This window comes from Mus pahari, chromosome 7, assembly GCF_900095145.1.
Source record: "Mus pahari chromosome 7, PAHARI_EIJ_v1.1, whole genome shotgun sequence".
NCBI lineage: Eukaryota > Metazoa > Chordata > Mammalia > Rodentia > Muridae > Mus > Mus pahari.
The window spans coordinates 98,880,483-98,891,046 of NC_034596.1; the positions used below are offsets into that span (position 1 = coordinate 98,880,483).

At 51.4% G+C, this 10,564-nt stretch overlaps 1 protein-coding gene across 2 annotated transcripts in view; it reads right to left on the reverse strand.

The window, feature by feature from the left end:
- Clmn (calmin) overlaps nucleotides 1–10,354 on the reverse strand; it is a 99,991-nt gene extending 89,637 nt beyond the window's left edge. The window contains exon 1 of one of the 2 annotated variants that reach the window (XM_021202180.2): nucleotides 10,168–10,354. In XM_021202180.2, the coding sequence (XP_021057839.1) occupies nucleotides 10,168–10,249 (82 nt within the window). In that variant the 5' untranslated portion in view covers nucleotides 10,250–10,354. The remainder of the gene's footprint in view (nucleotides 1–10,167) is intronic. The other variant, XM_029540786.1, reaches the window with a different exon arrangement.
- Between the last annotated feature and the right edge of the window lie 210 nt (nucleotides 10,355–10,564).

Consider the following 10,564-nt stretch of genomic DNA (forward strand, 5'->3'; position numbering starts at 1 on the left):
GGTTTTTTATTATTCCAGATGAATTTGCAAATCGCCCTTTCTAACTCTGTGAAGAATTGGGTTGGAATTTTGATGGGGATTGCATTGAATCTGTAGATTCCCTAGCCCCATCTTTGCAGACTTCATTCTGATTTCTGATTCCTGCACTCAAAAAGCCCAGAAGCCAACACTCTGGTCTTGCTTGGTCCTTCAGTGGTGGCATCTATACCTCGCAGGTACAGATAATAACCATCATGGAGCAGAGAATCCCATGGAGGAATGCCACTTGCTGAGTCACTTCAGCTCATGCTTAGCTTTCTTACACAGCCCAGGACCACCTGCCTAGGGATGGTGCCGCCCACAGTGGACAGGACCCTCCCACATCAATTATCAGTCAAGATAATTCTCCTCAGACTTGCCCCACAGGCCAATCTGACTCAGGCATTTCCTCCAAGGAGGCCTTCCTCTCAGATGACTTTAGGCTATATGATGTTGTCAAGTTGACAAAGCTGATTAGGATGCCACCCCACACACGACCTGCATGGAACATCAAACAGATTACCACAGAGCCTCAAGCCGTCTTCTCTAACTCTGGCTAAATAGTCCCTAAGTCAGCCTGACAACCAAAGACATGCTTTTCTGGTATCTCATCATCTCCATGTACATCCCTGCTTTAGCAAATACCACAGAGACAAAAGCAAAGTGTGCTTAGCAATGGTCATGAACAGCACCATAAACTCTCCATGGAGACGGCAGTTAAACAAGCTGACCTCTGCTCTAAACACAGGGGAGGAGGCATGGAGGCAGGGAGGTGAGTCTGGAAATACTTGTGTGGCCATTCGGCTAGACTCCCACACAAAACAAGGTCAGATGTCATTTTCTGGGAGTGGAAGTCCCTTGCAACTTACATGTCTAGACTGGGGACTTTTTAAAATAGTGTATATTCATTGCATAAAAATGATGAGTTCCACCATATTGCTATATAGGCTTATTGAGTACTTTGATGCTATACATACCTATTTCCCTCTCTTGCCCTCACTCCCCGAATCCTGCCGGTTACCCTTCTCTTCCTGTATAGACTCCCCCCCTACTTTCATAGTGTCTGTGTGTCTGTGTGAGTGTGTGTGTTTGTGTGTGTGTGTCTCTGTGAGTGTCTGTGTGACTGTGTGTGGTATGTGTAAGTGTGGTGTGTGTATGTGAGTGTGTGTCTGATGTGTGTATGTATGTGTTTGGTGTGTGTATGTGAGTGTATGAGTGTGTGTGAATGTGTGTGGTATGTGTATGTGTGCGTAAGAGGTGTGTGTATATGTGTATGAGTGTGTCTGGAGTGTGTATGAGAGTGTGTGAGAGTAGTGTGCGTGTGAATGTGTATTAGTGTGAGTGTATGTGTGATGTGTGCATGTGTGTCTGGAGTGTGTATGAGAGTGTGTGAGAGTAGTGTGCGTGTGAATGTGTATTAGTGTGAGTGTATGTGTGATGTGTGCATGTGTGTCTGGTGTGTGTGTATGTGGTGTGTGTGATTGTGTGTGAGTGAGTGTGAGTGTGTGTGTGAAATATATTTTTAATTCTAGATTGCACAGATGACAGAGAACGAACGTTCCATGTTTGCCCTTCTGGGTCAGGCTTACTTTTTCCAACACGACCTGCAGTTAACAACAGTTTCTGTACACATTCTAGCACTTCCCTCTGGGAAAGGTGAACATGAGCAACACTGGGGTCCAGTTTATCAAAGGAAGGAGCTTTTCCCTGGGGATGAGAGTGTCTGGTGGAATAGAGATAGATATTCAGAGGGTAAGGCTGCAGGGCTGAATCTGGCCTGGTGACCAAACTACAGATTGCACGAGGTACAAAGAGGTGTGGCCCAAATAGGTTTGGCTCCAGGTCCAGAGCTGGCCTGCCCTAGGTGAAGAAGGAAGCAGGGATGATGTCATCTACATTCAGGTTCTTCCCTTCAAACCAGATCATCTCTGAGCCCCTCTCCACCTGCTGCCCCAGATCCTAACCAGGTGCTCAGAACTCGGCCTTCTAAGTATGTCATAGCATAGGAGATGATTAAAAATAGTCTTAAAAAGAGAAGAATATAATGTGGCAAAGGCTCCAGCTGCATGAAAACCACCCTCTGGCTGCCCCCCACCCCAGGGGGGAACAGCAGGAGTGGGGTGTGATGTCTTCGGGGCTCTATCCAGTTCCACTCAGTGCGCTGCAGGAGATGAAGTGGCTTTTGACCAGGGCTTCTGAATGCCCCCAAATCCTCTTTCAGCCTTTCCTCATCTTCAAGCACTTCGGGTAATAATCTCCAAGAAGCACCGGGCTCTAGGGCAATCACAAGGAGGATATCAAGTGTGTGGGCTCCTGAGTCCACAGCCTAGATCCCTGCCTTTCGACCACAGCTCTGGACTTGGCTTCAGGTGGGTAAACAGCAGGCAACAGAAACGCACACCAGATTGCCGTCAGCCCTGGGGTAAGAATGGATGGACAACTTTTACCCACGAGCACGCTTCGCTCATCCGGTTGAGAAATCTCCTTCCCTGGGGAGATGGATACAAGAGGCTACCCTCCTTATGAAGTCCCAAGAACAAACCCAAGGACAATCTCAACAAACATCCAATGTGAGGAACCAATGGCTTTATGTGAAGGGTTACCCCAAAGCTGCAGGATGGAGGAGCCGGAACCTCAGGTGAGTGTCCACTGACCACCCTCCCTGCTTCCTAGGAGGGAATGTCAACAGGCAACAAGTCACAGCCATTCTGAGGAAGACGACAGTTGTTAGGCTCAGAGGAGGTCCCCTATATCACGCCCCTACTAGCGACTCCCACTTGTCACGCTGGCTTTCAAAACTACAGTCCCCACCATCCTACAGGAAGTTCGCCAGTTTCCATGGTTCCTACCGGAAGTCTTGGACTCCTGCTGATGCTGGATAAGAGCTTGCCCTTTTCGTCTCCCAGGGAAGGCTAGCTACCCCACACAGCCGATCAGCCTCCTTGGATCCCTGAGTGTCCGCCCTGCTTTGGAAGAAAGGTGACTGCGTATGCCATAGGTGTTAGCATGACATCGAGGCCTCACCCTGAACTGCTTCTAGACGAAATCTGCTGTGCAGCAGTGAGGAGAAGGCAGGTGTGGCTAGCGTGTTCCTCAGATGGGAGTCCCTGGGACAACTTGGTGGGTCGTGTCCAAGGTGGAGCAACGACTTGGAAAAACATTTATCTAACAACGGTCATGACTAGCACCTAAATTGGAGATATATAACATACAAATTCTCTCATTCTCTCTCTCTCTCCTCCCTCTCTCTCTCTCTCTCTCTCTCTCTCTCTCTCTCTCTCTCTCTCTTTCTCTTGCACAGGCCACACATACCTTCTCTCTTTCTTGAATTTTACTGTTTCTACATTCCCCAACTTTACTTTTTTTTTTTTTTTATTTTGCACCTGACCAAGTGGTATACATGGCCTTCTGGGTGCCTTCTTCCGTGCGCAGCCATGGATAATATCCAAATGAATGGGTATAGCTACATACAAAATAATAATAATAATAATAATAAAAATAATAATAATAATAATAACCCCACTTTATTTATAAAACGAGCAGCAGGCCAGATGTAACCTATGGCGAAAGTTGAGGAACGACCACTCAGTGAGGAGAAAATTAATCAAAGAAAGGCAAGCACACCAATAAAGAGGAAAGCCCCTCAGATTCCCCAAAGGCTGCTCCTACTTCCTTCTATGACAGACAGAATCTACCAGCATTTTCTTTTTTCAAAAGACACCAAGGGACGTGAAAGTAGGTTTCTATGGGAACGGGAGTTCACTTTTAATGGCGCGACCATTAGAAAGACAATCGCTTTATTTTTCTTCTTCCCTTCAGACTCAGGGTAGGCGTAACCTATGACCTGTTGGGCAGGATTTTGCCCGGAGCTCTGCTGTTCCAATAAAATATAAAATGCCACAGTGTTCTGCAGGCCAACAGGGCACTTCATGAAAGCCAGGCCTCTTGGGCAAGAGGCACTTCCCTAGAATGGCTGATCTGGTCTCATGTTCTCCTTCTCCAGGAGGCTATGGTGCCAGCAGGCAGCTTGGCTGTTCTGAGGAGGACAGGCCCCTCTGGCTGCCAGCATCCTGTGTTCGGTCCTCTTCATAGGTCAGCTACCAACCCACAGGGGAGGGCTTGCCTCTAGCTATGCACACTCCATTTTCAAGATGGGTTCTGCCCCCTCTGGTTTCTGGGTACACAGATAGGCAGGAGTCTCCTTTTGCCTGAATCACAAAACCAGTCAGGGCAAACCCAGAATGCCTACCATTTACGGCTGTGTGCCTTTTCTATAGAAAACCCGTGAACCGCAGCCTTTTCTGCTGGGTCTCAGGGTGGAAATGAATCTCTGGCACTTGAATGTGAAAAGAATCCAGGAACACAGCCAGCAGAGCTGCGTGGAGCCCAGAACCACACGTGGGCAGCCCACACCCCGTGTACCACAGGCCAGAATGCAAATGGCTTTAGGCAGATAAACAATGCCTAGGCCCAACCTCTCTTGACACCACCTTAAGCCAATTCCTACTTTACCAAGGCAAAAACTGAGACATTGCAGGCAAAAGATTTATTTCCCTGGGTTCCATGGTACGTTAGCCACAGTATCAGAGCCTCAACTCTGATCATCAACCTCGAAGGCCATGCTGTGTTCCCTAACCACACAAGAAAATGTCCCAAGAAAGGCCTTTCCCAGACCGGGAGCTTTTACCTGCAAACCAGAGATGACTCAGGGCCTGGGGTTTGACTGAAGACCCAAAACATTCCCACCAAGATTCATGCCTGGGAAACAAGCATGGATATCAGTGCCATGAAGCACGCAGCCCCAGTGCCAGTGACCCAGCAAGGCAGCTCTCTAGGGACAAAAATCCACAGCTGATTTTCTCCTGGTTTTTAAATGGAACCTTCCAGGGTACTAACTGTGCTGACAGCCGGGGTGGGAGCGGGGGGTGGGTGGGATGGGGGTCGGATTCAGGGAGTGGGGATGGAGTAAGGCCCTTTCCTGGCCTCTACCCTCTCTGGCCTGGTCCCAGAGCACAGACCATCTAGACTCCGGGAGATGAGCAGAGCAGAGAGTGAACTCTAGGGGGAGAAGAGAGGTAACTAGGGGTGAGGAGGTTGGTATGGTACCTCCAGCAGACCACAACAGACGGCCCCATACCAGACCCTCTGCGGTCTGCTGGCGGCGCCACACCAGCCTGCCAGGCCAACCCAGTCTTTTCTCATCCATAGACTTTGGCACTACTCTTCCAGGGGTAGACCTAGCAGCTACCCGTGTTGTGGAATGTTGTCCTCTATGCATAACATGACCGCTATTATCTTAATCAGAGCATCATGACCACATTTCACAAGACAGGGCCTGCGGGTGTTCTCCTGAGGGCATCCCCAATGTGCCGGCCACCCTTCCCCCACGTCCCACATCTAATCCCAGTGAGCACGTGGTCTCAGGAAGTGCTAGAGTATAGATAGAAGGTATAATGTCAACTGAATGGGGACTCCAGCTTTTATGAGTTGTCACCCATGTAAGTGGGGGACAACTTTGCAGTGGTGTAGCTATTTTAGGGTCACCCCCAGTCCTATAACAGCTCGCCCCTGCTTCTGAGAATGAGCCCAATAAACTCACTGTCCCACCAAGCTTGATGGGAATGGAATTGTTCCTTTGACGTGTTGTTAGCATCTTATGTGGGTGAAGAGATGTTTCTTCCTATCTCCTCAGGAAATGTTATACCAACATCAGGTCCCTGATGACACTGCCGGGTCAGGAATCTCTGCCTTAGTCAATGAACTCCCTGGAGGGCTTAGCAGGGACACAGTGGGGTGGCTGGATGGTGGGTGGATCAGAGGAGGGAAAGCTAGGCCAGAGCCTAAAAAAGCCATTAAGAAGCCCAAGCAAGCTCGGGAGAGCCAGAGCCTGGGCCCAGGCCACTGAGGAGGAGGAGGAGGAAGAGGAGGAGGAGGAGGAGGAGGAGGAGGAGGAAGCAGTAACAGACAAGCACGATTCCTTCTGGAACACACAAACAATGCCCTATAGAGAACAAACGAAGTCAAGTTTATGGTCAAAGTCCAAATTCAAAGGCCCACTTGGGACCTTTACAGCCATCACCAAGGAGGTTAACAACCACTCTACCTGTGTGCTTATACCCATAGGATGCTTGCCCTCGGCCTCACCTAGGTTCAAACACCGGCTAGACTTGCAGGTCACATGACATTGGGGGCGGTTCTGACTTGCAGGTCACATGACATTGGGGGCGGTTCTGACTAAAGGTGGCAGTGCCTCTCAGAGAACACAGTCAGTGGGACCCAGACAATGGCAATGATGCTGCTGAGTGCCCCTCAGAGGAGGTGTCTGTCCCGACCACCTCACCGGGCCCCGTCTGAGAGGTGAGTCTAAGCCAAGCTGTTCTAGAAAAATCAGGTTAGAAATGATGGCATCAAGTCCTTAAGGTAACAGAAGAGGAGACAGCCCTGAAACAGAGGTGACCACCATACAGCGGCACCAGGGAACTGAGCCCCGACTGACTGTCCTGGTGCCCGAAATGGTGTTCTAAAAGGTTCAATGTGCCTGCCCCACATTACCATGCAAAACAGAAAACCTGGGGATTGGGAGATAGTTACCAGACTCCTAATGAGCAGGAGTCCGCTCAAACCCTGGCTTCGCAGCCCTTGTCCAGAGTGGGTCACTCCTCGTCTGGACTCTGGAGCAAAGAGGGGAGGCCAGCAACACTGTCCTCAGGACACTCAGCAGTCAGCTGAGAGGAGGCGCCTGGCCTCCTCTAACCTCTATACCACCTGCCATGGCTCTGCAGACACGCGGGGTCAGCAGGCCTATGCTTGGAACTTCCTCCCACAGGTCACTTTCTCCTCTGTGAAAAGATCAACAGCCAGAGCCACCCCCACTTCCTTGCAAGGGACCCTGTAAGTTTTCACAGGGAGTCTGGACCCAGGGATGCCATGCTGCACTAGAAAGCCTTGGTGGCAAACAGCCCGATGGCCATCGTGGGCTCCTGTCTGACAGCCTCATCGGCTGTGTGGCTGTTAATGGAGGGATGCCCCAAACACACACACACACACACACACACACACACACGGAGGGAGGCTGGGTTTTCCACACAGCCCATCTGGCCTCCCCCCACCCCAGTGTTCCTCTGGGGAAGGTTTTCCATATCACAATCACAGACTGGATTCTAGAACCCTACAGGCCAGGGGGACAGAGGCAGAGGTGGAATGTACGGACATTGCGAGTCAATGTGCTTCCTAATAAACATATGGACACCCGGGGAGGAAGGACAAGCTAACTCCAAACTGCTCTCTGAAAGGCAGCCCGCAGGGCCTAAGCTCAGCCTGCCTTCACTGCTGATCCCAGAACCACCTCGTGCCAGGAACAGAAGACTCCAATCGGCCTTGTTAGACCGACAGTAGGAGCTGACTGCAAATGGTACCAGGAGCCTCCATCCCTCTGATTGCAGACCCTTGAAGTCCCACTGTCTTCACCAAGTGTGGTCACCAAGACACTGTGGCCACCTGTACCGGGAACAGTCACAGGCTTATAAATCAAACCCTGAGCCAGGCTCTGCTGGTCACGCCCATCCACAGCCCATCTAAACTCAGGCGAGCCAGGGTCCCGGTACAGCCCCCAACTGCTCACCCAGATAATATCTGGGCCTCTGACATCCACCAGCTGGCTCAGCAGATGCTCTGAGATCAATGTAGAATGCTTTCCGGACTTGAACTTTTGGTTGAGACCTTCTCAATACCACAGGAACAAAAAAGAGACTATCTCTGTTAGGCCCCTAATCCAGACAGAGAAACAGAGAGAAATAGAAGACAAGATCCCTGGTCTGAACTCTTGCTTTATCTCAGCAATGCTAGGCAAAGCAGACAAGTCCCACTCAACAACTGCACAGAACTCATGTTCACCACCCCAAACACAGCTGGCTTCGCCCCAAGCTGTGAACAACCCAAAGGTCCTTCCTCAGATGAGCGGAGAATAAAGTGGTGGTATATCCATTCAGTGGAATATTACTCAGCAGTTAAAAGGAACTATAGCTATAGTAAAGACTGTGGATGGATCTAACATCAAGTTGATCAAAAAGAGCCACATCAAGAGAACACATTGAACTGCACCATTCAACTGTGACGGGGTCCAGAGACAAATTGAACCTACATGAACTAAAAACAAAGATGAGGATAAGGATCAGGCTCAGGATAAAGGTTGCCTGGGTGATGGGCGGGCGAGGTTACTGACTGGGAAGGAAGGTGGGGGATCTGGGAATCTTTATGTAGGTAGCAATTACCTGAGGTGTACCCACAACTAAAAGTATGCTAAGCTTACACTTAAAAATCAGTCTATGGGGCTGGTGAGATGGCTCAGCGGGTAAGAGCACCCAACTGCTCTTCTAAAGGTCCCGAGTTCAAATCCCAGAAACAACATGGTGGCTCACAACCATCCGTAACGAGATCTGACTCCCTCTTCTGGAGTGTCTGAAGACAGCTACAGTGTACTTGCATATAATAAATAAATCTTTAAAAAAAATCAGTCTATGTTATACATGTGTGTAATACATATGACATTTAAGATACATGATTTGAAATATAACTTCAATATATTCAATATATAGTTCAAATTATAACTGATATTTTGTCTGAAAGTGTGGTCACTTCAAGGCGAGTAGCTGAGACACCCGCCTAACCCTTCAAGAACCTTCACAAATCATGCTGTGTAGACCCGTCTCTCTGCCTCACTTCGCCGCCTGTTCCTTTACAACAACTGAGCTCTACGAGAGGACCTGATCCTACAAGAATAATTGGCTGCGACAGATAGTATGTGCTCATTAAAATGCCTAGTGATTGCCTAAGGTACATGAGACACACCAGATCTGACAGCCCCAACCAGATACCATCTCAGCAATGATATGCTGCCCACCCCAAACCAGACCCAAGCTCTCTCCATCACTGTGGCTCTGAGCCTCCTCCTTTGACACAAATCACAGTAGCTGTACAGTAGCAGAATCCAGAGCTGCCAGTGCAGTGCCCACTCCCTGAGCCGCCCGCTGGCTCCTTTTCAGGTCACCTCTGCAGACCTGCACTGTCCTTGCCAAATCTGTTGGAGAGGGCCACGTGAGCTCCCAGAAAACATTCTCTCAGGTGTAATGTTTAATCTAGACTCTTTCCCCCACCCCGGCAGGGGATCCCTGCCCTGCTGGCAAAAGGGACACCCACAATCCTCCTGCCCCACCTCTGTCCAGACCTCCCAGTTGGATCCTGGCGAATTCAACCTTGGACTCTTCTTCAGCCCCAAGTCAGTAGGGGAAGTGGCTCACCCAGCCTCACCTGTACACGGGGCCAGGTGGGTGAGGAGACCGGAAGTGGATTTCTGTCCAATTCTGCAAAGCTCCCATAGGGGAGAGAGGGCTCGAAACACACTCCACCCACAGGGCTTGAGAGCAATGCAATCTCTCTCTCTCTCTCTCTCTCTCTCTCTCTCTCTCTCTCTCTCTCTCTCTCTCTCTCTCTCTCTCTCTCTCTCTCTCTCTCTCTCTCTCCCTCCTAAGTTTCCACACCCAATACTTTCTTTTGAAAGATACTTCATATTCATAGGTGGCAGAACCACAGAGCCCAAGTCTGACACAGGGGCCACCAGGAGTTTCTCTTTCATCTTGTCAACCTCCTCAGGCAAGGGGGTTTGGTTCCAGCCCCTCCCCAGTCTGTGGGCTGGGTAGAGGTCTACTGAGCCTCAGTTCACTGGAGTCCTCAGTGTGTCCCCATCATCCAGAGCCTCTGGGAACTGACGCTGTGCCCCACTCCAGGTCCCCAGCCCCATAGATACTTCGGAAAGTGCTTCAAGTCTGACTTGTGAGCACACAGCACACACAGTGGCACTTTCTCCTGGCCCTGACCTGGGCCACCGCCCCCCAAGACTCCAGGTACAAACTTCTCTAAACTACCTGAGGCGGTATGAGGGGGGTGAGGGTCCCCTGCTGGGAATGGGGTGCACACACGCGCGTGCACACACGCACACACGCGTGCACACACTCACGCCCACGCACCGCCCCACCCCCTGAGCTCTGCAAGCCCGGCGCAGGCCAGCCACACCGGCTCCGGGGCGCACGGGGGACCCAGAGGGGCCCACGCTTGGTGGATACGGCCCCTCCGGGGAGGCCGGGACCGCCGTACCTTGCAGGTTCTGCACACGGATGTCGCTGATCTGCCCGATGAGCTCCTCGCGCTGGAACCAGTCCCACTCCTGAGCAGCCATGGAGCGCGCGCGGCCGGCCGGAGCGGCGGGCGGCGGGCGGCGAGCGGCGGGCGGCGAGCGCGGGGCTGGTGGGCGGGCGAAGGGCCGGCCCCGCCGCGGGCGGACGGGCTGGCGGGCGGGCGCGGGCGGCGGAGCGGGGCGCCCGGCGCGCGCTCACTGCCCGGCGGGGGCGGGGGCCCCGGGCGGGAGGGAAGAGGGCGGGGCGGGGCGGGAGGAGCCGGCCTCAGGACAGTCTTTTTTTTTTCTCTCTCTCTTTTTTTTCCTCCCCCACCCGCAGGGTGGGTGTTGGTTGGATTGTTTGGTCGCAAACGCACA